Source organism: Panthera onca, chromosome A1 (genome assembly GCF_046562875.1).
Source record: "Panthera onca isolate mPanOnc1 chromosome A1, mPanOnc1 haplotype 2, whole genome shotgun sequence".
NCBI classification, from domain to species: domain Eukaryota; kingdom Metazoa; phylum Chordata; class Mammalia; order Carnivora; family Felidae; genus Panthera; species Panthera onca.
This window is the reverse complement of record NC_138339.1, coordinates 158742378-158768091: the sequence shown is the minus strand read 5'-3', so window position 1 is coordinate 158768091 and position 25714 is coordinate 158742378. Positions and strand designations below refer to the sequence as shown.

At 45.4% G+C, this 25714-nt stretch overlaps 1 protein-coding gene across 8 annotated transcripts in view; it reads left to right on the top strand.

Moving 5' to 3' along the window:
* Positions 1-25714, top strand: part of SLC9D1 (solute carrier family 9 member D1) — a 49190-nt gene that overhangs the window by 5091 nt on the left and 18385 nt on the right. For 3 of the 8 annotated variants that reach the window (XM_060636625.3, XM_060636618.3, XM_060636623.3), the window contains exons 3-9: positions 3729-4256; positions 5789-5968; positions 7460-7651; positions 8529-8657; positions 11213-11305; positions 15818-16004; positions 22524-22644. In XM_060636625.3, coding sequence (XP_060492608.1) covers positions 3813-4256; positions 5789-5968; positions 7460-7651; positions 8529-8657; positions 11213-11305; positions 15818-16004; positions 22524-22644 — 1346 coding nt within the window. In that variant the 5' untranslated portion in view covers positions 3729-3812. Of the gene's footprint in view, positions 1-2074; positions 2275-3709; positions 4257-5788; positions 5969-7459; positions 7652-8528; positions 8658-11212; positions 11306-15817; positions 16005-22523; positions 22645-25714 lie in introns of those variants that run through there. The other 5 variants (XM_060636621.3, XM_060636624.3, XM_060636619.3 and 2 more) reach the window with 4 other exon arrangements.

Genomic DNA, 25714 nt, shown 5'->3' with positions numbered 1-25714 from the left:
CAAGTACTGATTTTGTCGTTGCTCTAAATGAAAAGTGACATTGGGTTTTCATGTAGCAGAGACATCTTGAAGACCTTCGGCTCTGGTTGAGGGCATTTCCTAGTTTAAATAGAAGTGTCAGGTTAGTGGAAAACAGTAAGCATTTGTGTTGAATTTTTAAAACTGTATTTTGAGATGCTTATAGATTCATATGCCGTTAAAAGAAATAATACAGAGAAATCCTATAGATCCTTCACCCAGATTTCCCCAGTGGTAGCTCCTGATTAAAAATAGAGTCTAAGCAGAAGATTGCATCTATTTGACCCACTCACCTTACTCACATGGCATGTTTTACGATCTGCCATTTCTGTCACGTGCTGATTCCTGTGGCCGCCAGTGCCATCAAGACACAGACCATTTCTATCCCACAGGGTCCCTCCTCCCTCTTCCCTGACAGCCACTCCATCTCTACAGTTAGTCCCTGAACAGTGCTGTACATGGAATTGTAGGGTGTGTGGGATCAGCCCTCCTTGCAGCCTTGAGGTCCACCCAGGTTGTATCAGTGACTCAAGGTATAGAAATTCTAGGAATTTGTTGTAAAAATATAATAAATCAAAGGTGTCATTTTTATAATTAAAAACAATAATAACAAAATAGCACTAGAGCTAAAAAAGTTTATTATTTACTCAAGAAAAAACGTGCTATAATTTAGTAGTTCACAGAATTTGGTAGCCAAGTTTAAAGGTAAGATGAAATGAATTTATGAAAAAGTGATTGATGTTTTCAGAGTCTGTAAATAATTTCAGTGTCATGTCCACATGTCCATGACTTGAGCTTATTTGAGTGGAAATATTAGTATGACCACAATTAAAGTTCTCAATAATTTCTCGTAAAAATTAATGGTCCTTTATGTGTCATAGGGTAGAGTTATAACTATTTAATTTCAAGAATTTGTTTGAGGAAGGAACCAGAAATGAATGAAGGAGTGTTTGTTGTTCACACACAGACTGTGTGGCAGGTTATTTGTCTGAAGTTTGAAATCCATAAAAGAATCATTTTTTGAGATCTTTTAGGGAAAATGGGAAACATTAGCAAAGCATCAGAAATGTCTGTCTTGGTTCTGAAAATACTAAAAAAGCATGTATTTATTAACATTGAATTCTTTCTCTCCCCTGGAACAATAGAAGTTCAGCAGTGAAATGAGTTATTAAAATAACAGATTAACTATCTTGCTAGGCACTACTGAGATTAGGTAATCATTTATTTATTTTTAAGGTGGTAACGCTTACTTAAGTTGTATTAAAGCTGTAACAAAGGGGCACTTGGGCGGAGCATCCATCAGACTCTTGATTTCGGCTCAGGTCATGACCTTGAGATTTGTGGTATCAAGTCCCCGCCTTTGCACTGACCGGGAGGACCCTGCTTGGGATTGTCTCCCTCCCTCTCTCTCTGCCCCTCCCCCCCCCCACCTCATGCGCATGCGTGCGTGCACTCTCAACGCTCTAAATAAACATTAAAAAAAATTGTAATATAAAGTTGGGTAATTTAGACAGCACATTGTCACTTATCCTAACAAGTTAGGGGAAAAAGTGAAACATTGTAGGTAAATAAATTCTCTGTGACGTTACAAACTGATGTATCGAAAAATGTATTGAAATTGAACAGTTTCCTGACTTTATAACCAGAATATTGAGGTAGAATGTAGTTTTTTCTTGGTGACTTTTGATGGGCAGATTTCCCTGCTGTCCTCCAATAGTGGTATTTTTGGTGTCTACGGAAAGGTGTAGTTCAGTCCTCACCAGACTCCCTGGGCTGCTAGTCTTTGCCAGGTTCTTGTGCTGGTTTTTCAGAAGCTCTGTTTTATCTCCGCTTTCTATTGGCTGTTGTTTTTGGTTTGGAATTTTCTGCCTAGGTAAGCCACACTCTCATTTTTTCTGCATCTGATCTGCTTTGCCTAGGAAACCAGAATAAACTTGTTAGAATTGCGATTACTAGTAAAACTGAGGTATAGATACTTGTTTTAGTAAACACTTTAATGATTAGTTTATATTAATATTTTGTTTTCTTTAATTTTTTTAATGTTTATGTCTGAGAGAAAGAGAGAGAGCACAAGCAGGGAAGGGGCAGAAGGAGAGGGAGACACAGAATCCGAAGCAGGCCCCAGGCTCTGAGCTGTCAGCAAAGAGCCCAACACGGGACTTGAACCCACAAACTGAGATCGTGACCTGAGCCCAAGTTGGACGCTCAACTGACTGAGCCATCCAGGCACCCCTGATATTTTGTTTTCTTTAAACTGTAAGTCTTGTGTAAATGGTAGGTTTGGTTTTTGTTTTGTTTTTTTTTTCTCTTAAATGTTTATTTTGGAGAAAGAGAGCACACAGGAGAGCATGTGGGGGAGGGGTGGAGAGAATCCCAAGCAGGCTCAGCACTGTCAGCGCAGAGCCCAGCTCAGGGGCTCAAACCCATGGACCGTGAGACAATGACCTGAGCTGAAATCAAGTGTCAGATGCTTAACTGACTGAGCCACCCCGTGTTTTTTCTTTTTTGACGTAACTACTGGTGCCCAGAGATCTAGTTGCCAGGTTCAGTGGTGTTTTTAGGGTGTGTCTCTTTTGCCTGTCTTGTGTTTTATTACCTCTTCCTTCTTTGCTCTGTATTTCCTACCTTTGGAGTCATTGCTTCGTTGTGACCTTGCTAACACCTGTAGCAGCTTGTACCTGCTCCTTGATGACTCTGTCCACTGGAAGATGCAGTCCTGTCCTTCGAGTGTGATCTGGGCACCGCAGCCGCAGCACCCCCTGCTGCCTGCACCAAAGCCTTCACCTCATCACGGCCAGGGTCCTGTGTGTGGTTCACTTGCTGGGGTAGTCATACAGGTGCTTGGGCTCTTCCTGAAGAGAGGAAGAGAAGGAGGCTGAATTTGGGAGATAGAAAGTGTTTGAACATTTAGTAAAACCCTAGTGATCCAGACATGGTTGTGTTTTGTGATTTTCTTTTTCTGTGTTTGACATCTTGTTAGCATTAAACTGTGACTTTGGAAATTTGGCAGAATTCCAAACGATTTGGGAAAGAAAATAGTACAGTAAGCTAGTAGCAGCTCAGACAGTTTTATTTCAGAAATGACGTGGAGCGTGTTTCCTCCAGGCGGTTCACTGATCTGTGATAGGGGAGTTGATGGTGTTTTCTGGCCTTAAATACTTGGATCCTCTTTTTTTTTTTTTTTTTTTTTTTTTTGTTGTTGTTGTTGTTAAGAGAGAGAGCATGAGCAGGGGAGAGGAGCAGAGAGAGAGAGAGTCTTAAGCAGGCTCCACACTCAGCATGGAGCCCATTGCAGGGCTCGATCTCTTGACTCTGGGATCATGACCTGAGCTGAATGCAAGAGTTGGTTGCTTAACCGACTAGCCACCCAGGTGCCCCAATACATGGATCTCCTTAAGTAGAATTGGCTTTTGTCTTTGGCACATGGTAGATTTAATAGATACATGAAGCTGAGTTTTCTTTAAAAAAATTGCCTTTAATTTCAATGTAACCTTTAGTCTCAAGTCTTTACCAGGCCTTATACTTTAACATTTAGTATTCGGTTTTAATCCAGGTGTAATGAATAGTTCAAGTATTAATGTTTATCTAGGAAAAATAACATCTTCAAAAAAGTGATAGTTTTTTGGATGTAATTATTTAATACTTTAACTCTGATCTCAATAGTAACGAATCATTGTTCAACTATATGTAGCAATAAATCTCTTTTTCAGCTGAAGATGTGTGTCTAAAATGCAAGCTCAGCTGAGCAGGAACCTTAGGACGGCCTTGCCCTGCCTGCCCTCTAAAACTGGATCATGAAGGTGCTGGGAAGAAATTACTTCTGGGTGTTGCTTCCACTGCTTCGCTTGATGGCAGATGCTGCGGAACATGAAGAGGTGGCAAAACATGCCATCAAATTGCACCGAGGGAAGGGGGCGGCCATCACTCAGAGGAAGCAGTGGGTCCTCGATGGTTGCAGGAAGCTCTCCGGGCTTCTTCGCCAAAAGACTGTGGTTCTTAACAAACTGAAAAGTGCAATCAGAGCAGTAGAAAAAGACGTTAGCCTGTCAGATGAAGAGAAGCTGTTTCAGGTGCACACGTTTGAAATTTTCCAAAAAGAGCTGAATGAAAGTGAAAATTCAGTGTTCCAGGCCATCTATGGACTGCAGAGAGCCCTGCAAGGAGATTACAGAGATGTTGTGAACATGAAGGAGAGCAGCAGGCAGCGCCTGGAGGCCCTGAGAGAGGCTGCGATTAAGGTCAGTCCCCTCCCACCCTGAGCCAAGGAGCAGGTCAAGTAGAGGTCAAGGGAGAAGGCAGCTGGTGCTGATGCTTCAGCAGGTGTAGTCTGGCAGGGGCATCCATTCTCAGTAGTGCACACGTGGATTTCCCCTCCTTGTGCACCGTATCTTAGCACAGTTGCATTTCACCACTTCTGGGAGTGCCAGTGCTTTTCTGTGTTGAGATCACAAGGTAATTATACTAGTTACTCAAGTTATCCCAGTAAGCTGATGTGTATGAAGTATGTGGTAAATATACTTGTAACTGCAGTCAACATTTTGAATTTCTGACAAGAATGCCTTTTGGTGTGAAGGTTGGCTGTCTTTAATGCCCATCTACTGAAAACAAAAATACTAAAATTAGTTTTAATATATACTTTTGAAATAAGGATCGTGATGAAATACACTTTTAAAATGAGATAAAACTATTACTATACCAGATGTGATATTATTTATATATATATTTTTTAATGTTTATTTTTAGAGACAGAGACAGAACACAAGCAGGGGAGGGCAGAGAGAGAGGGAGACAGAATCTGAAGCAGGCTCCAGGCTCCGAGCTGTCAGCACAGAGCCCGACACGGGGCTCTAACTCACGAACCACGAGATCATGACCTGAGCCAAAGTCAGATGCTTAACTGACTGAGCCACCCAGGCGTCCCTAAACTCCTTCGTTTTAAAGAATAGTGGTATTGATTTGAGGTAGTTTTATGATAAAATAGAGAACTAACATGCATTGAGTGATGTTGATCCAAATATGTATGCTTTCTACGTGCAGTTTTTGCCTCACATCTCAGGCCAGGTTCTGGGAGGTTCTTCAGCTATGAGAGAGGGGTTGGGTGGTGTTGCCTAGAGAGAGGTCTGTCAAACAGCTACACTTCTCCTTGGGACTGCCTTGCTGCTTCTCTGTTCTAGCTATGCCCCACCCCTTTAAAGTATGAACATATACTTTAATAGTAAGGATGTTGATTTGATTGATAGCTTGAGTTTAAATATGATGGTATAAAATGCAGTGGTATTATTGACACCATCCATCAGTTTTCCAAGTAATGCTGTCAGATTCTTCTGGAATAGTTTTTCCTCTGTAACTTGGAATTTGTGTGTATCCTACTTAGAAATTTTTAGCTCAAGAATCAAGTATCATAGGTGTTTTTAGAGTACAGCTGGACCTCCATACACAGTAGGCATGATGTCTGGAATAAAATCTGTTCAGTGAGGATTGTGTATGAATAGTTGACCTTCAGAATTTATCAACAGTAGTAGATTATGTTTGATGATGCGTGCGTACAAATAGGTTTCCCTAAACATTTTGCTAAGCTCCGTCATGTTTGGGTGATACAGGACACCTGACCTTCTCTCCTTGACTGGAGCTAGCATTACACGTTTATAAATGTATTTGACAGCGAGAGCATGTTGGCTCGCATGGTCCGGCCAGGCCAGGCACCTAAATGAAGTCCTGGTGTGGCCTATTTCTTAATAAACCCCACACTTCATTTCTCACCAATAAACAGGAAGAGACAGAATATGTGGAACTTCTGGCAGCAGAAAAACACCAAGTTGAAGCCCTCAAAAATATGCAACATCAAAACAAAAGTTTATCCATGCTTGATGAAATTCTTGAAGATGTGAGAAAGGCAGCCGATCGCCTAGAGGAAGAGATGGAAGAACATGCTTTTGATGACAATAAATCAGTAAGTAGCATTCCAGAACAATCTCCTCTTTGCTCGGGCTGCTTGCCAAGAGAAGGTATGGTGGAATTTATCGGCTATTTTCCGTGTGGACTGACGATGGAGATAAAACCAAACGCTTTCGTATCCCAGAGAACGATTTGGTTCGGTTACACAGAAGTACACTATACACCTGTCGTTTTGCCTTATGTTTTTGTCAGTGCCCCCCAGGGGCTCATATCTATGCCCCGCTTCCGTGTTCAGGTGGATTGAGTCTCTGGGCTCCAGAAAGCGTGCCCTGGGACAGTCAGGTGTCGGTGCTGTTCTGCCCGGGGGAGCCATATGCTCCTGAGAGGAATCGTGTCTGAGGCAGGCATTCGGACTCCCCACTTGCTGTGACGTGTTTAGATTCTCTGGGAAGGACGAGATGAGTGCCGAAAACGGACTGTGAGTCCTGAGGACTCAGAAAAGGATGCGGCAATTAGAGCAAAGGCGAGTGCAGTTCGGGGCGGATGAGCACTGAGCGGGGCTGTCCTGAGCGTGTCCGTGGTTCCAGGGGAGGACGCGGGGCTGTCTTTTGAAGGTGGTGCTCTTTCTTCACTGCTCACCGAGTGCTCGTGCGTCAGGGCGTCAGGCTGTCACTGCCGCAGCTTTTCCAGGGCAGCTCCACCACTGTTGGCTCAGGGTCCCCGCGGGTCCCACGGGCGAGGGCTTGGCCCAGCACTGCACCGTCCGCTCCAGGCACTGATAATGGGCTCTGGGTTTTCACCTCGGAGGGTCCCACGACCCCTCCTCAGGTTCTCAGAACCCAGGAAGACCATCTGTTTGCCAGGTTACCAGGTCGCTGCAAAGGGTGCAGTCAGAAACAGCCGGGTAGAAGAGGTGAAAGCATGTGCGCAGGGCACTGCATCCTGTCCGGGCCCGCTGCCCTCCCGGCGGGGCGCGTCTGTGTGTCGGGCACCCGGAAGCTCCCCGAACCCCATGCTCCAAGCATGTCCCGGAGCTGCCTTGTGCGGGCTCGCGATTCGCTTCACCTCTGGCCCCTCCCCGCCCCGAGGTCACGTGGCTGCTGTCCCTGGTGGCCAGCCTCATCCTGCGGTCATCGAGTGGCTTTCTGAACGTCACCTTGCTGGCACAAACTCAGGGGAGGCCGCGAAGGGCTTGTCGGGTGTACCCGTTGCTCCTTATGCTTGGGGAGGCCACGCTGGTTGTGGGGCTGCGGGCCAGGAAGTGGGGTGAAGACCAAACGTATGTTTCTTGTTACAGATTGTACCCTAAATCGTTAAAGTGGGTGTCTGGACGTAATAGAAATCCTAAACGCCTTCATTCTCAGATGGCCCTTGTAACTGAAGCAGCTTTCCTGATTTGTGCTAGTGAACATCTGTGGACCTTTCGTCATACCTGACAGAGTGCTAGAAATACTTCTATCGCTCTTCTGTACAGAATTTACACTCTAAAAATTGAACTTGAAAACATTTAATGGGTTTAATTACACGATGTTGGTTATTTTCACAGGTGAAAGGGGTCAATTTTGAGGCAGTTCTCAGAGTGGAGGAAGAAGACGCCAATTCCAAACAAAATCTCACAAAGCGGGAAGCGGAGGATGATTTGGGTCTTAGCATGCTGATCGACTCCCAGAACAACCGCTATATCTTGACCAAGCCCAGAGACGCGACAATTCCACGTGCAGATCACCACTTCCTAAAGGTAGTCTGTCTGCTTGCTCCCTCTTGAAGTCCCCTCTCCCACCTTCCCACTTCCGGGTACTAATGTAAAGTAAGCTTTATTTTCTGAGCCTTGTATTAGGTTGCATGACCTTCCTCCTAACAGAGAGATTCTACTACAATTTCCTATATTTTCCATGACTTGAAACACTTTCTCTTAATTTTTAATTTTTTCCGAAAAGAATGAGGCATTTTAATACTTAGAATGAAAATTAACGTTGCTTTTGAGAATTTGGAAGCCGTTTTGAAGTCAGGAGTCCCTACAGTGGGCTCAAGCTTTGTCACTAACATGGAACATCTGATGAGGCGGAGAAGCTTTGGCTAAGGTATCATCTATGTAGACACGGGTACAGGATGAGATCCGGCTCCTCCAGAGGTGACTGACATTCCAGACCGAGTTAGCCACCCATCTGCTCCCTCTGAGGCAGCAAGTCTAATAAGAGGATGTGGAGTTATGTAAAGATTTGCAATCGACTGTGTTCTGGTTGGAGATCACTGTTTGGGTTTGGACCAGAGTGGGTAACAGCTGTAGGAGTGGCCAGTGTGGTCTGCTCGGAAGGCTAGTGGGGTCTGGACACACCGTCGGGGCTCCAGCAGCATTCCTGAAACCACAGCTTGTGCTGGTCTTAAAGAGGGAGGCAGCGCAGGCTGAGAGGAAGGACGCTCCCAGTGGCTGATTACTGTACCAGTAAACTCAAAGCAGGAAGATCAGCCCAGGGATAGCCTTCCTTTTTTACCACCAAAGTGGAAACTGGGAGGGGCCTAGTCTGCAGAACGTCTGCTTTCTCCAGTAATCAACCCTTTTCTTGCCAACTGTTACCTTAAATTTTTGTGTTTATTTCTGGCTTATTCTCCATTAGGACATTGTTACCATAGGAATGCTGTCTTTACCTTGTGGCTGGCTGTGCACGACGATAGGGTTGCCCACAATGTTTGGTTATATTGTTTGTGGCGTACTTCTGGGGCCTTCAGGACTGAACAGTATTAAGGTAAGAGCAACTGTTTTAGTATCTGTTTAACAAAATACTAAAGAAATGCTCATGAAGACCTAAAAGTTTTGAACTTGAATTAATAAAGATAGCATTTCCTTATAAACCATATTAAAGAAGATGCTCTTTAGAGTTTCATAAGAAGTTCCTAAATCATAAGAAAGTAATTTTGTTAGTGAATGGATGATTTAACTAGAGAAGAAATCCCGTTTATGTCTTTATTTTTTTAATTAAAAAAAAGTTTTTTAAACGTTTATTTTTTTGAGAGAGACAGAGAGCATGAGCAGGGGAGGTGCAGAGAGAGAGGGAGACACAGAATCTGAAGCAGACTCCAGGCTCCGAGCTGTCAGCACAGATCCTGACATGGGGATTAAACTTGTGAACTGCGAGATCATGACCTGAGGGGAAGCTGGCTGCTTAACCGACTGAGCCACCCAGGGTGCGACAACCCCCCACTCTGTTCATGTCTTTAAACTGTTAGTTTTAAAAATTCTGTTTCCAGTAATAATGATGGATTATGTTATTCAGACACTGAAAGCAACAAAAAATGCTGGGTTAAATGTATAATTTAAAAATTTTTAAAACATTGCAAAGCTGGTAAAGTAGTGGGGATTTTCAAGCCTAAATATAGGATAATGTGAAAACCCCAGGACGTAGTGAGTGCTGGCTGTTGGCTGAACAGAGTGAAGTGACTTTCATCCTATATCGATGGCACTTGTTGGCAGTGAGGAACAGTTCCAAAGCTTTTGTGGGCTCCAAGATGTGTCCTGTAAATGCACACAATTCAGACGAAATGAAGAGATTGGCAAGAATAGGTGATGCGTCATATATCCAACACAGAAGCAGTGGTGCAGGTACTGGGAAACACACACGGGAGTCCTGGCACTTCCTAGTTGGGTACAACAGGAGCAGACGGATGGGGGGGAGGTGTGGGCATCTGCTCGCAGCCTCACCCTCCTGCTGATGGGCACACCTTGTACCGGGCAGGAAACATCATCATCTCTAACTGAACTCAACAGCACGTTCAACTGGCAGGGGCTACCGGCTGAAAGCCCAGGACCTTAGTGAGCAGGTGACCACTGACTGACATGGGGGGGGGGGTGCTCTCGTGGGCTGGGCTCAACCTGGTGGGGTGGTCTCTGGGAAACACTGTTTTAATTCAAATTTCTGAATTCATAATCTCCATACAGTTGAGAACAAAATGGTGTAAGTACAAAAAATTTTAAGTTGTAGGTGGAGAATCTCTGTCTTGTCCTGTCCCATCCCTCCCTTTCCAGAGTATTTATGAACAATAGCAAATACAAACGTATTTTCCTTTTTTCTTCAGAGCAAAGGTTGCTTGTAAGCCAAGAATTCAGGCTGAATAATAATAGAGGCTGAGTAAGGTAATAAATACAACTGGAGGCTACCAATATTATAGTTCCTAACAAATTTGCTGTATCTTGGTAAATAACATAATTACAGTAAACCCAGATGAAGACCCAAGAGCATATTAGCCAAAACGGGAGGTGGTTAATGGAGGAAGTGTGACTGTACCAAAATATTTACCTTTTCCTAATAAGAAGTTAATAGGCTTCTGTGTTACGTTGAGAAGTGCAGATTTAGGTATGTGACTTTCAAGTCATGAGTTTCAGCCTCATTTTAAAAAGGGAAGAAAAATAAAAGCAGTGAGGAAGTATAAAAACCAGGAGACGAAGGAATAAGAGAAATCTTCTGTTATCACAATGAATATAAGTGGAATAAACTTGCCTGTGGAAAGATACAGGTTTGCAGATGATGTTAGGTTCAAAGAGAACAAAATGAGTAAGTGAGGAGGCAGATGCCAGCAAATGGAGGGCAGGGCCTGTCCTGTCGGTGGCTGACAGGGTGCGTGTGCGTCCCTGCACAGCAGCTTGGTGCCTGGACATGTGGAGATCTGCTTGCTCTCTTCTTTCAGACGCTGAGTTCATGGCTCAGTGGAAACCATGAATGTAGATGATCTAGGGATTACCAAGTATAACCGTGTAAACAGCATTCTCTGCCATAACATAAAAGCATAAAAAACAAACAGCAAATAAAGGACCAGAACCAACACGGTGCACAAGAACGCTGTATACCAGAACCTGTGGGATGTGGCCAATTCGGTTCTCAGGAAAGAAGTTTGTACACATAGTCATGCACAGGCCCGTGCTGGCAGGCCAAAGGAAAGTGGGGCATCTTGATTAAAATGTCCAGCTCAGGTTCAGTGCCTCCCCATCCTCCAGAGAAAGTGAAGGAAGGAGGTAATGAAGAGCGCAGCCTGGACACAGGTGAATTCGTGAGCTAGTTCTCAGAAAAAGAGATAAAAACAGTCCTTCAGCTAATCAAGAAAAAGGAAAAAAAAAACGTATAATCAGGAAGTTCAAGCTATGTCAGGGATAGAGGACATTCAGAGAACTAGTTTTAAAAAAAAATACTGTTTTTTTTTTTTTTTTTTAGGATAGTTCCACTGAATATGTTAGTACAAGATTGTTCCTTGAAGTATGCTTCATTTGTTAGATACATTAAATTGTGTGGTTTTAAAATTTTGTTCCCAGTCTGTTGTGCAGGTGGAGACCTTAGGAGAGGTTGGCGTGTTCTTTACTCTGTTTCTTGTTGGCCTAGAGTTCTCTCCAGAAAGGCTGAGAAAGGTAAGGGCCTCACCAAGCTGTGTTATCGCCCCCAATTTAAACATCACATGGTTTTGATTTATTTACTTTGTGTTTGTTCATGATTGGACTATCAAGTTAAGTATTTTAGAACAGAATATTCTTTTTATTTTTGGAATATAAATTCTAAAAGATAAAAAATACTAGAAAATGCAAATTCAATGAATGAGTAAAATTAGCTTTCATGTAGCTAATTCCAGAAAAGTTCTGAGAAATGATATGTTTGAAATTTAACATGTGGGGGTCCCTCCAAAAAGTCCAAAACCGTAGAGGCTGAACTATCTCAGGGATTGAATGTTTGTGTAAAATGAAAATATGTAAAAGACTTGTAGCAGTTAGGACCACGTGTATGAAGAAGTGTGAAACTAAGGGAAGCAACAGTTGCCTTTTAAATTTGTTTGCTTCTAGAACTATTACTTGGAATACTGGAGTATTGCAGAAATGAAAATAGCTGGAGTAAGTTGGAAGTGAGTTAATTAAAAGCTGTGTTTTTGGACGGACACCTCACAAAAGGGGATAGTTGGTCACAAAGCCAGCGGGAGGGCGGGGACAGCAGTGCTGGTGGACCCCAGGCCACGCCGGCAGGTGGCTCTGGAGTCAGTGTGAGGGCTGGTCGGACAGCAGAGCGGCCTCGCACAACAACTGACGACCCTTCTCTTGGTGGAGCTGCCCTGGGTCTCCGTCCCTAGGAAAGAATGAAGTACAAGGTTTTTCATTAACCCTCGAATAGTCTTCAGCTTCTTGTAGCATTTTTATGAAAGCGGAGGGGCAGCCTGGGTGTCTGACGGTTACACTGTCACAGCTCTTGAAAGGTATCATGCAGCCATAAAAGACGTGACAAGATCCGAGATAGCAAAGAGAAGTACATTGAGGCGCTGGCCTTAGTTCACTTTGTTACTCTTTGACCTCTCTTTTCTTCTCTTTTTTTCTGTTGGAAGCTCTGTTTGTCCACCTCCCAGTTACCATCACTTCCTTTAAACACTTCTCCAGATGCGCCTCCTCACCAAGCGTTCTGAGTCCCTTTAGTGTTTTCTCAGGCACTTTTGTGTCTTTTTATGTGCTTCTGGCCTGACCTCCATGTGTTAAGTTCCAGACCCAGAGTTTAAAGGACCCTGCTCTCCTCCGCGAGCTGCGCTTGGGGCTGTGCCATGCCGGCAGCATGGCCAGGACCTGCAGCCGTGTGAGGAGCCGGGGACCTGTGGACGGGAAGGTCATCGTCCGCAGCTGTCCCCGCTCCTTGCTCCGCGCAGGCTCCTCTGGGCTTCCACGTGTGTTTAGTTGAGCGAGGCTGGCAGCCGACAGTGGTGGTTGCCTGTGGCTTGGGACAGAGAGGGGCAGAGTTCGGGTTCTGCATTGACTGGCCTTGCGGTCTCAGCAGAGTATCTCACGCCTTGGACGTTGGGGTCCTCGTCTACATGGCCGGGTTTGTTCTGGCCTAAACTGCTGTAATTTATATTTTTCACCACTCTAGCATTCACCGTTCAATGAGAACTTCATCCAGAGTCATGTGAACAGAGTTTTAACCTGTATGAAACTGCACGCTGTTGCTGGTGTGGTGCTGACTTGTAGGGCTTTGGGGTTTTATGCTGACGGGGGCTTACATTTGTACCTGGCAATGCAGCCTTAGGAGGGCTTGGCAAGGAGGCGGTGTGTGCGTGTCAGGGAGAAAGTGTGCTGTGGTCTGAGAAGTGGAAGGAACCTTCCTGGGGACCCAGCACCTGTTTAGTGACTTTGGGGTGAGCTGGGGCCCCTCTGACATGAATCCCTCACTCGTCAGCTCCCTGTGACAGGCTTGCAGTAGGACGGCAGCCTCGCCCTTTTTAGGCCCCTGGGCTCAGACTGCAGATTTAACCATGCCTAATAAACTACGCTAGCAAGTGACAAATTTGTGTTTCTCCAGCATAAATAGCGAGCAGGGCATCAGAGCAGCCTGAAGTGACCGGTGCCATCGTGGACTTCCGTGTGCCCCTCGTGACAGAAAGTCATTCAGTGGGTTTTGAAATAATAATTGCTGGAAGGCCCTCTTGGATCCTCTGGGAAATCCCCACAAGTCTGAGTGGAAACGGTTCAGAACACCAAGGTCTAGGAACTACTTAATTGTTGGCGCTGAGAATAGCCACAGTCATTTCTTCTGATGGCGCGTCCTGTTGGGTGTGTGCACCCCTGCCTCGCTGTGCTCCAGCTCCCCCTATGCTGCCGGCTCAGCTTTCATGTGCTAGCTCCCTGTTTCTGTCTCTCTGCCTGGGAGTTGTGTTTTCTCCTCTTTTTCTCCTTTTTTCTTTTTAACATTTGCTTTTTTGAGAGAGAACTCGAGTGAGAAGGGGAGGGAAGGGAGAGAGAGAATCCCAAGCAGGCTCCACACTGTCAGCAGGGAGCCTAACTCGGGGCTCAATCCCGTGAACCATGAGCTGAGATCAAGAGTCAGAGAAACTCAACTGACTGAGCCGCCCAGGCACCCCCTCTTCCCCTTTTCTCCTTATTTGTTCCCTCAGTAAACCCTTGCTCCAGACGCTGGTGGCTACTGACTATGAGGTGGTATACACAGCCCTGTGGCCCTCCCTTGTGGGACTACGGGTCTGGGATTTCAGAGGGATGTGTAGGGCTGTGGACAGAAGTCCTGGGACAAGAGCTGAGGAAAATGGAGTTTGGGAGGGGATGTGGCTGTGGTGCAGATGCATGGGGACCAGGCCGCTGTGAATTCCAACACGGGGAGTTGCCTGGGACCCTGCTGAGCAGCAGGATCTGATATGTGTGGCCGGAGAGCCCCTGTTTCTGGGAACCCCGGGTGGTCCAGATGCCCCATGTGGAGCAAAGATCTGTGGGCACTGCCCGCATTTCCCACCCTCGTTTGCTGCACACTGTGCTTCTTGGGCTAATAGATCCCAGCCCTCCTGACCAAGGTTTGGTAGCGACTTCAGAAATCTTTAGTCTGGCCTTTGAAAGTCTACAGATGTAGAAGGCAGAGTAGAGAGACGGTTACTTCCCCAAGGTGCTCAACCAATAATGGGGTCAGTCCTGAGCTCCGGGGTCCCTTGTGGGCAGAAAAACCCCTAATGCTGCTTATAGGAGTGGCTACCCTAAAACCTGGGAACCTTAAAATTCAGCATGCTGGCCTCCCCAGGAGCTGTGCCTAGGTCTGCAGGTGCACCCTGGCCCTCCCGCTGCTCCTGGCTATGACACAGGAAGAGGGGGAGCCATTGGAAGGCCATTAAACCACAACAGCCATCGCCACTCCCAGGTGCCAGAAGCAGGGATCAGGGAATCTGAACCTTGGAGAAGCAGCCTTGGGGGCTAATCTCTCTCTGGAAGGCGAGCACAGAGCCTGGGTTGGCCAGAGACACATGGCAGAGGACAGAGTGGCTCTGTGTGGAAGGCTGAGTCTTCAGTTCGTTTGCCTCTGTCAGCGTCCCACCATTTGACTCGGAACTTGGTGGTGTCGGGAGGATCTTGTAACTCGTTCCTGAAGTTGGAAGCTTCTGTTATGGACAAGCAGGCTGGCAGCTGGTTATGGCTGTGGGCGGCCGGGGTGTGTGTGTGCCCATTTGGCCACAGTAGGAAGTCAGTGCCCAGCCTTAGGAAGAGCCTCCCGGCTGCCCTGATTCCTGAAGACAGTGTTGTGATTTTGAAAGAGGTGTTCCTTTTTATCAGGAAGCAGAGCAGGGGAGGAAAAAGATCACATCCTTCAGAGCACCCGAAGACACAGATGAGGCTTGCCAGCCAGTGGGGCCCACAGTGTTTGCCTCTGAGCTTCTGTGCCAAGCCCTTCACCCCTTGCCCCCCTCTGGGCCCCCCTGCACTCTTGCCAGAGGGCCTGGCTGCGCAAGTTGGTTTTGTCCAAGAGGGTGTAGGGTGAGAAGAAAATGAATAAGTGCTTTCCAGTAGGATAGGATGAGTTTCGGTTAATTTCTTTTGTCACTATGTACCATTCATGTTTGTATAAACGTCAGGTAGTTTTTAGTATCCCATCTGTTCAACTCAGTTAAAAACCTTGGAGCGTTAAAATCAACCCTGATTTCTTCCACATTTTCCATTATGTCTAACCCAGCACTGAGAGCTCACTGAGGTGCTTCATCAGTATTTGATTATTGAGCCATGCTGCCTGGGTCTGTGTCCTGACACTGACTTCCATGTGACCGTGGACAAGTTAGTGGGCTTTGTGTTTTCATCTAGAAAAGGTAGAGGTCGTGCTGTCTACCTTTGAGATGTGTTCTGAGAATTAGATTATATGTGCACAGACATGTATTACATGGAGAGGCATGCATGTTTAGTCCCAGTAACAATACTTATCACTCAGTAAGCTGACGGAAGTGTTACTGTTTTTACTGTGTTCACATTACGACTTTGGGTGTTGTGCTGATGTGTTTACCGCAGAGCTACTTCCTGAACAATTTAGGCCCGTGACCAGGCAGTATATGTGTATGCGCTCTGCATGGAGCCGGTCAAGAGATGACCGTCGTCACTAAAACCTGTGTAAACGAATGTGTTCTCTTCAAGGTCTGGAAGATAGCCTTACAAGGACCGTGTTACATGACACTATTAATGATCGCATTTGGCCTGTTATGGGGACACCTTTTACAGATCAGACCCACTCAGAGCGTCTTTATTTCTACGTGCCTGTCCTTATCAAGCACACCCTTAGTGTCCAGATTCCTCGTGGGCAGTGCCCGGGGTGAAAAAGAAGGTAGGTGGTAACATGTTCTAAGTATTTGTTGAAGTATTAGGTATTCAACTGGCTTGAATTCACTCCGAAGGCCTCTTAGAAAAAATTGCAACTCTCTCTCCCTCACTGGGCTTTCCTAACAGTCACGGGCCCTCGTGCTGTGTTCACTCAGAAACTGACACCCTCATCAGTTCAATTGTTCCACATTTCCACTTGATTAAGAAAACAGCTTTTACATGCTCATTAATTTAGGATAGTTGGAGGACCACATTTAAATAAAGAAGAAAATCCACGTTGGAAAGTGCACTGTGGAATTGGTGGTTTAAGGGACGAACACCGCACCAACCTGAAATCACCAGTTGTCCTCACGGGAGATGACATGGCGTGTGTTGCCTGTGGTGCCGCGAACGGGTGTGTGTTATGTGCAGCCTGAAGTAGAGTGACAGGTGCACTCTGTTCACTGCTTTAACTCTGACTGTGGTTGGAAACTTACAGACTTTTGGTACCTTTTTTCTATAAACTACGTGATGGGTACTTTGGTGGTTGGGAGTATTTTCACCTCTCTGGGCCTAGTTTCATGTCTGTACTGGCAACACCAGCCTCTGATCGTTACTGGACCTAGCGAAGCCAGCCTGGGTCAGCGGCTTAGGGACGAACGTCCTGGGCTGACTCACACTGGCAGCTTCCAGCTTCGACAGTACTGCTGGTTTATATCCTGTGAACTTGTTGTAGTGATTTTCACTGTCTTGCTCTTGTTTTGTGAAAGTCAGTAAAAAACGGTGAAAACGTCGTAGCAACTTCGCACTGGTATTTGCCCTGCACCAAACACACCACAATGAGAGAAAAATAGGAAAAAGGAAAGCAGAGTGGTGTGGCTGGCTTCTCTGATAAAGCTGACCTTCCTGTACTTGGGGCTGGTCCTGGGGCTGCAGGCTCCCGGCATTGGTGGTGGCCACACGCAGCCCACCCACTGACTGACTGTGGGCCAACGCGCCACGGAAGCAGCCTCCTCGCTTGGAACTGTACTAACTAGTGGTCTCGTCTGTGGGGTCCCAGTGTCCCTGTGGCCTGGTGCTTAGGACCACCCTTCACAAAGCCCTAGTGACAGAAGAAGGTGAGGGGGCACCGGCAGTGGTGTAGGATGATGAAAACAACTGCTTCTGTAAGGACCTGCACACTGGAGTCCAGCGTGTGTGAGGAGTGAGGATGTCAGTGGCTGGGAGAGTTCTGTAACAACCCCAACTGTCAGGATGTGAATTCTCCTTGCTTATGGAAAAGTCTAATAACCACAGTGAAATAAGCATGCTTGAAGCACTCAACATAAGTGAAGAATTCATGCCTATTGGATTAGGCACAAGGATAGGACACAGTACACACAGAAAACATGGGAAAGAATGCCAAGAAACAAAGGGAATAGTTAAGAGGCTCAGCATATATACAGCAGAAGTCCTGGAAGAATAGAGTGCAGAACATAGCTGCTGACTTTCAGACTTGGAGGAAAATGTGAGCCCTTAGCCTGAACGTTCCACCCCAAAACCGAGCAGGAAAAAGGACAAGAATAAATGTACCCTCGGCACATCCCGGTACAACAGCAGAGCTTCAGGGACGAAGGGGAAGGCTTGACAGCTGTCAGAGAACACAGGTGATCCGTACGCCTCCACCACACCGGGGGCAGGCGGGGCCTGTGGAGCTGCGTCTCTGGTGTGCACACCCAGCAGAGCTGCCAAGAGCAGGCACAGGTGAAGGCGTCGTCAGACACACGTAGGCTTGGCAGCGTGGCTGCCCATCTGGAACACGGGAGGACCAAGCACCACAGGTTTAATTAACCTTGTACACAAAGTGCCTCATGTATCTTGTGCATGGACTGCTGGAAAAGGAGGGCTTTTTCCACTTTGTAGAGGCCAGGAGGTGCCAAGATGGTGGAGCAGCATGGAAGCTTTGTGCGTTTCTCATCCCTGAAGTGCAGCCAGAGCAACACCAGACCATCTTGCACGCCTAGAAAATCGATCTCAGGATTATCTCAACAATTGGCACAACTTGAACCACAGAACTTGGCAGGTATGCGGTGCAGAGAGGTGAACTAGGGGGAGGGGGGGAAGCCGTTGGGGGGTAGGAAGCTGTTTTTGCTTGTGGAGAGAGAACAGAGACAGCGGGCGTAGGTGGGAGAGAGTACAGGAAAAGCACTTTGTAGAAGGCCAGCTGAGAACTTGGGCCTAAGAAGGTAGGAGTGTCTACAGGGTTGCCAGTGGGGAGGCAATGCTCATGTTGAGAGACTTGGGCTTTGTAGAAACTGATAATCACAGATGTGCTAAAGTGTGGCACCTGAAGGACCGTTAGAAAATGTACTTTGGGAGAAAAAGGCTTTGACTTATAACGGCCATGACAAATAACGTGGGAATAAATCTTTGAAGAGATATGTGTGACCTTGGAGGACAAAAGTACAAATGTTATCGAAGAGAGAGCCTGTGTTCGTGATGAAGAGACTCAATACATAAAGATGCGGTTTCTCCTGAGTCTATAAACTCCCAACTATCCCAGTAAAAAATCTGGCAGGGTTTTTCATGAAATTTGGCAAACTGCTCCTGAAGTTTATTTTAAGAACAAAGGCCAAGAATAGCCAGTGTCAGTTTGAAGTGAGGTGCTTCCACATCAGACGGCAGGCCCTGTGGTCCTGTCCCTGTGCTTGGGTGGTGCGGTGTGTCTGGGCCAGATGGGGCAGGAGACGATGGACAGGCGGACACGAGCAGGGCACGTGTGGCTGGGGGTGGGTGGGAGTTAGTCCTTGAGTCCTCCCTTGAGCCGCACACAGAAACCAGCCCCACGCAGATTGAACAGCTCAGTGTGTTGGGCAGAACTTCAGAGACTGCTAGAGAGAAATATGGGTGACGTTAGGGCAGAGAGGATTTCTGGAAGTGAGATGCAGAATCCAAAGGAAAAAGTGTTGATAAACCCGAACACGTGGAACTTTAACTTTTACTTAAAAGGTATCTTTAGAAGTTGCAAACTAGAAGACATGTGCTATGTATATAAAATGTGCAAGAAGTAGTACTTAGAATGCATCAAGAGTTTTAAGAAGAATCAAAACAGAAGGAAACCCCGCTGGAAAATAGAGCTTCTTCCCAATGGAGAACTTACGGAAGAGGAGGCGTGCACGCTACGTGAACATGGAGAAATGCCGGCCTCGCTAGCGAATCGGGACGTGCAGGTGCAGACCTGTCCTCCCATGAGCCAGCCAGGTGTCTCGCCGGACCTGCCCCATGTCGGCATGAGAGCAAGCGCTCACGGGCGCTCAGTGGGAGCATGAGCTGGTTTGGTCACTTTGGGGAACGGTTCCACAAACAGAAATGTCCGTTTCTAGAGACATGTCCTAGAAAACTTCAAATGTGAAAGAATACTCAAAATACTTATTTTTGATAGCAAAAAATTTTAAGTAATCTGGGCATTTAGTAATCCAACGGGTAATTAAATTATGATGTGTCCATATACTGCAATACTGCAGAGGTAAAAATGAATTAATCTTACACTATGGAGGGAGAAATAGAAGATACAGAGGACATCTGGTCTGATATAATTTACATAAACTTTGAAACTGTGCAAAGCTGTGTCCTCACAAACTTGCACACTGAGAGCATTTGGAAGTGCCTGAGGATGACACCCCTGCCCCTCTTCATATGTGGGTTTATTGTTGCCCCAATTCTCCTTTTCTGTTCCTCAGGGTTCCGGCCAGTACATTGGATAGTGGGGCCCAGACCCTCAAAGGGGTCAGTAAATAGCTCCAGCCTTCCATGGCCATGCTCAGAACCCATAGAGCCATGAAGGGTACAGGTGGCTGGAGGTCACCGTAGCAACTTGATTATGATGAAAGATGACAGTGGAAGATGTGGCAGTGGTGGCCTTCAGTACCTATCCCCCATGCAGCATGGACCCACAGAAGCCTCCTCTAGAAAACACAGGCCTACAAGAGACTGCCATGCTGTGATCTCCCATCCCCTTGCCCAGGTGGAGACTCTCATCTGTAGAGTAGGGTGGGCAGGGTGGGGCACGGGGCCAGGGCGGAGGTCATGAGTGGTGAGGGGGAGTCTCTCCTGGTGAGAACACAAGCAAGGGAAGGGGGTGTGTCCAGCAAATGTGCTAGAATGTTCAGTATAGCATGCTTGTAGTAATGGAAAGATTGAAAACCTAAGTGCCCATCATCAGGGAATGGGTAAATTGCTGTATTCTACAGCAGTTTTAAAAAGAGATCTTTGTGCATCAACACAGATAATTTTCAGACATAATGGTAAGCAAAAACGAAAGCAAGTTGCAGAAATATGGATTAAGTTATAAAAAGTTTATAATTACAAAATAACAAACTCAGTGTTGTTCCCGGATACATAGCTGTTATTTTGTTAAAAGCAGAAAACCACTCAAGAGAATAAAAAACATGGAACCTAAGGCAGTGATTGAGGGTGTGGCGGGGGGTCCAGCCACAGGTGGCAGGCTCATGGTACCTGCATTGTCCAGTATCTTCCTTCCCAAAAATCTGAAGTCAGGGTCTCAAAGGTTTAAGATTTAGCAAAACACAATAGTGGGTATGTGGGTATTTGTTATATTTTTTATTTCCCATACGTTTAAGGTATTTAATAAAACAGATGAAAAACAAAAAATTTTAAATGCTTATAGTAGTGGTAAGCACAAAGATTAAACTTAGTGTAAAATGCAGATGAAAAATATTAAAAGTTCTATCTTTAATTTTTAACAGTTCAGTCTAATTCTTAAATTTTTTTAATGTTCATTTATTTTTGAGAGAGAGAGAGAATGAGTGGGGGAGGGGCAGAGAGAGAGGGAGAGAATCCCAAGCAGGCTCCCGGCTGTCAGCATAAAGCCTGACGTGGGGCTGGAACCCACGAGCCGTGAGGTCACGACCTGAGCCACAGTCGGCTGCTTAACTGACTGAGCCACCCAGGCTCCCCAGGCAAAGTAATTCTTTGGCCTTTGTGTTCACTGTACTTCCTTTTACATCAGTTGCTGTGGTTAGTCTTTCCCCTCCAGCCTCAGTGAGCTGCTGCTCTGCACTTGCTCCCTGAGTGCTCCCTGTGGACTGGGCCATGCTGGGGGCGCCCCCCTCTGTTCATGCTGCCCGCCATCTGCTGGTAGATAGTTGATGCCCGCTCAGTTAAGACCGCTGTAATCTGGTAAAAGGCAAAGAGCAGGATTTTAAAAACATTTACAAAATGCTGGCAGTGTATCAGTAAATGCTTTTTTGAAAAAGTAAGGTGTGACTGGAATTATGCGTCTCCTCTAAGTCCCGAAGAGGCACCATCACGGGCTCAGGGCTCAAGTGTGTACACCTGGAGTGAGGACTTGGGGAGGAAGACCACGGTGTGACTGCAAACACAGGACCTGGCACGTTTCCTGGGATCAGGACAGGAGAGTCACAGTCAGGAACCCATGGAGGGGTTTGTTGAAAATGATGGGTTTTTGAAGTGTCCCACTCACCCATTATTAGTGTGGGGAATTCTTCTTCACTTTTAAGTTGTAAAGCTTTAGCCGCAGCAACCTCATGGCGCTATCCATTTAGAATGTTTTGAAATTCTAAGCCAAAAACAAATAAATAAATCAAATTCTAAAGCTTGGATACTTTATTCACCAAAAATTTAACTTTGAATGGTAAGTAAAACAAGCTTCCTAGAAGGAGTACCTAAACTTCTAACAATTGTGATTTTTGCTGGTGATGAAAGATTTTAATTTTATTTGATTAGCTTATTCTTTTTCTTTTCTGTAAGGTTACTCTTATCAGATTAGCCTTTAAATATCTGTTACTGTCAGTTGCTTTTTTTTTTTTTTTTTTTTTTTAAGAAAACAAAAATAGCTTATTTTATGGGGGAACATGACAGTTAAAAGTTTGGTCCAAAGCCAGAACTGTTGGTTGGAAATGGAGACACCGAACACCTGTGTGACGCGTGGAGTTCGGGAAAATGGTACCCGTTTCCGGTCGCCTTTGTGGATGAGCCACATGGTCCCTTCGGGCAGCCCTGGCTGCTGCCTTCTGTCCTGTCCACCTGATGAGCCTCTCTGCATTTGTGTCGGTGACAGACGCTCACTGTGGCCATGATGGCGGGCTGGAGGGAAGGCGACCTGTCAGCCGGGTCAGCCAGCAGGTGCGACCAGAAGGGGGGTAGGGTTAGGTCTCCTGAAGCGCTTAGGGAAGAGAGAAAGACTGGCGTGAAGGCTGTTTCCTGTATTCTGGGGACACACAGTGACATTGACCTGCTTATCCAGGCTCACCATACTCTTGTGCCCCGTGCCATCTTTCCAGGATGGCTTTTTTTCTTTAAGTGTGTTAGTAACAAGTGCTGGAAATATCCTGGAAGTTTTCTTTACAAAAAGTTTTTCATGTTGAAGATGTTTCAGTGTTTGCCCTCAAAGAGATTCTAAAGTCTGTATTCTCTTTAAGTGGCAGAATTTGAATTATTTCGGAAATGTGCCTGATGACCGTATTTTGACGTGGGACACTTTAAATTACTGTAAACGTGTGCCATTGACACATTCTTCCTCAAGCAGGTGACGTTGACTACAGCGCGGTGCTGCTTGGGATGCTCGTAGTGCAGGATGTGCAGCTGGGCCTGTTCATAGCCGGCCTGCCCACCCTCATCCAGGCCGGGACCGGCGCCTACTCGAGGTAACCATGCTTCCAGCTTCCCGCCGTCCGCTGACGAAAATGCAGTGTAATACCGTCTCCCGAAGAGATGCTTAGAGCTTGTCCGGTACAGGCAGAGAGCATGGTCTCTGGGGTCACACCGCCTGGGTTCAGGCTCCAGCTCTGTCAACCTCGGGCAAGTTCCTTAACCTCACTCTGCCTCGGTGTTGTCATCTAGAAAGTGGGGATGGTGTTACTCCCTAACAGGTTAGTTAGGATTAAATGGGCTAAAATCTAAAAGTGCTCAGAATGGTGCCTGGAACATACTGTGTGTGAGTGTGTGTGAGGTCGTGCGAGATTGAGCGTCTGACCATGTGCGTGATTGTGCGCGTGCATGCCATCATCGTGGGGACCATTGTTGTGAGTGTCTCCGTTACCATTTCCTCTTTTCCTTATCTCAATGAAACAATCCCCCAAACCCAAACTGCACTTGCTACGTTCGTGTGGAGGGAAGTCAAATTGAAAAGTGGAAAAATAAGTTCGCCCAGAAAGTCCTAGGTTATGCTGTACACACTGTTACCAGAATGCCAGCCCGAAAGTAAATCACTTGGAAAATGTAAGGAGCCCCACAAAATTTAAAGGTAAATTGCATGCGAGTTAGGACTGTAAGCTTGAGTTTATTTTAATAAGCAAATAGGCAATATGTTGTGCTTTAAGTATTTCCAGACGCTGCCATTTACTTCACGTCTCACAGTGATGATGCTATAGCTTACAAATTAGTAGACTTTTTTGAAATTTCTTTGGGAACCACTTTGAAATTCTGAGATCTGTCGCTTATTTCTTCTTTCTCTATATGCCTTTTATCTGTTCTTCTTGCCTTGTTGCACTGGCTAGAATTTCCAGTACTTTGATGAGTGAGATTATATGTGTAGATGTTCCTGCCTTCTTCCTCATCTGAAACAGAAAGCATCCATTCTTTCACCGTCAAATGCAGTGTTAACTGTTGGGTTTTTATTACTTTTAGGAAGTTACCTTCTAATCTCAGTTTGCTGAGAGTTTTTATTGTGAGTACACATTGGGTTTTGTCAACTGCTTTTTCTGCATCTGTTGGTATGATTGTGTGGTTTTTCTTCTTTAGCTGTTTGACGTGGCAGATTACGTTGATTGATTTTTGGAAGTCAAGCCAGCCTTACATAGGTAGAATGAATCCTACTTGGTTGCGGTATATAATTCTTTTTATACATTGTTGCCTCCAATTAGCTAATGTTTTGTTGAGGAGTTTTGGGTCTGAGTTCATGAGACAGAGTGGTCTCATGTAGCTTTCTTTTATGGTATTCTCGATTTCTGGTTTTGGTGTTAGGGTAATACTAGGTTCATAACACGATTTGGGAAGTGTTTCTCCTTTTTCTTTTTCTGGAAAACATTGCATCAAACTGCCATTAATTCTTCCTAAAATATTTGGTAGAATTCTCCAGTGAAACTATCTGGGCCTTGAGATTTCTTTGGGGGGATTTTTGCTAAGTTACAAATTCAGTTTGCTTAATGGTTATGAGGCTATTCAAATTATCTACAAATTATCTGCATATTGTTGAGTTGTGGTAGCTTGGCTTTTCAAAGAATGGGTCCATCCCATTTCACATGTGGAGGTTACATGTGCAGACTTGCTTATAGTATATCCCATCATCTTTTGATGTCTGTAGGGTCTGCAGTAATGTTTCCTGTGTTGCTCCTGATGTTGGTAACTTGTGCTTTCTCTCTCTCTGTCAATCTTTCTAGGGGGTTGGCAGTTATTTTAATTTCTTCAAAGACCAGCTTTTGTTTCATTGGCTTTTTTCTTTTTTTTATAATGTATAACAAATTTAATGTTTGTTTATATTTGAGAGAGAGAGAGAACAAGCAGGGCAGGGGCAGGGAGAGAGACACACAGAATCTGAAACAGGCTCCAGGCTCTGAGCTGTCAGCACAGAGCCCGACGCGGGGCTCCAACTCGCAGACTGCGAGATCATGATCCAAGTCGAAGTCAGATGCTCAACCGATTGAGCCGCCCGGACGCCCCGTCTTTGTTTTTCTGTTTTTAATTTCTTTGGTTTCTATCCTTCTGGCTTTTTCTCCTGTTTGTTTTGGCTGTTATTTTTCTAGGTTCTTGTGCTGTGAATATAGCTTATTGACTTGAAACCTTTCTTCTTTTCTAGTGTGTTTAGTGCCACACGTATCCCTTGCAGCACTGTCTTAGCTGCATCTTGTTTCTTTTGGTATGTTGTATTTTTATCTTCATTTAGTTCAGTTAATTTAAAACATTTCCTTTGAAGCTTCCTCTTTGATCTATGGATCGTTTAGAAGTCTGTTGCTCAGTTTCCAAGTGTTTGTAGAGATTTACCTGTTGTCTTTCTGTCATTGATTTCTGGTTTGATTCCACTCTGGTCACAGAACAAGCACACTTTGTTTTTGTCTTTTGTTTTTAATTTTAATTTTTATTTATTTTTGGGAGAGAGAGAGATCGGGAGGGGCAGAGAGAGAGAATCTCAAGCAGGCTCCACACTGTCAGCGCAGAGCCTGATGTGGGGCTCAAACTCACAAACCGTGAGATCATGACCTGAGCTGAAGATGCTTAACTGACTGAGCCACCCAGAACAAACACATTTTGTATGATTTTAGTTCTATTAAGTTTGTTGAGGTTTATCTTGTGGCCTCAGGTACGGTCTGTGGTAAGTGCTCCAAAGGCCCTTATTCTGATGTCGAGTGGAGTATTTTATGTCAGACCCTGTTTGTTCATGGCATTGTTCAGTTTTCCTGTGTTCTTGCTGGAGAAGGTGGTTATTGACGTCCCTAATTATAATTGCTAATTTGCCTATTTCTCCTTCTAGCTCTGTCAGCTCTTGATTTATATATTTTGGTGCTCTCTTATGTGGTGCATACACATTTAGGAAAATTTTGTTTTCCTGGTGGATTGACCTGGTTATCATTATGTAATAGCTCTTTTGTTTCTAGTAATTTTCCTTATTCTGGAATTTACTTTATCTGCTGTTAATATAGTCTTTCATACTTGTTTTTTATTAATGTCTAAAATGGTCTGTCTTTTCCATATTTTAATACTTTCAGTCTGCTTATTCCA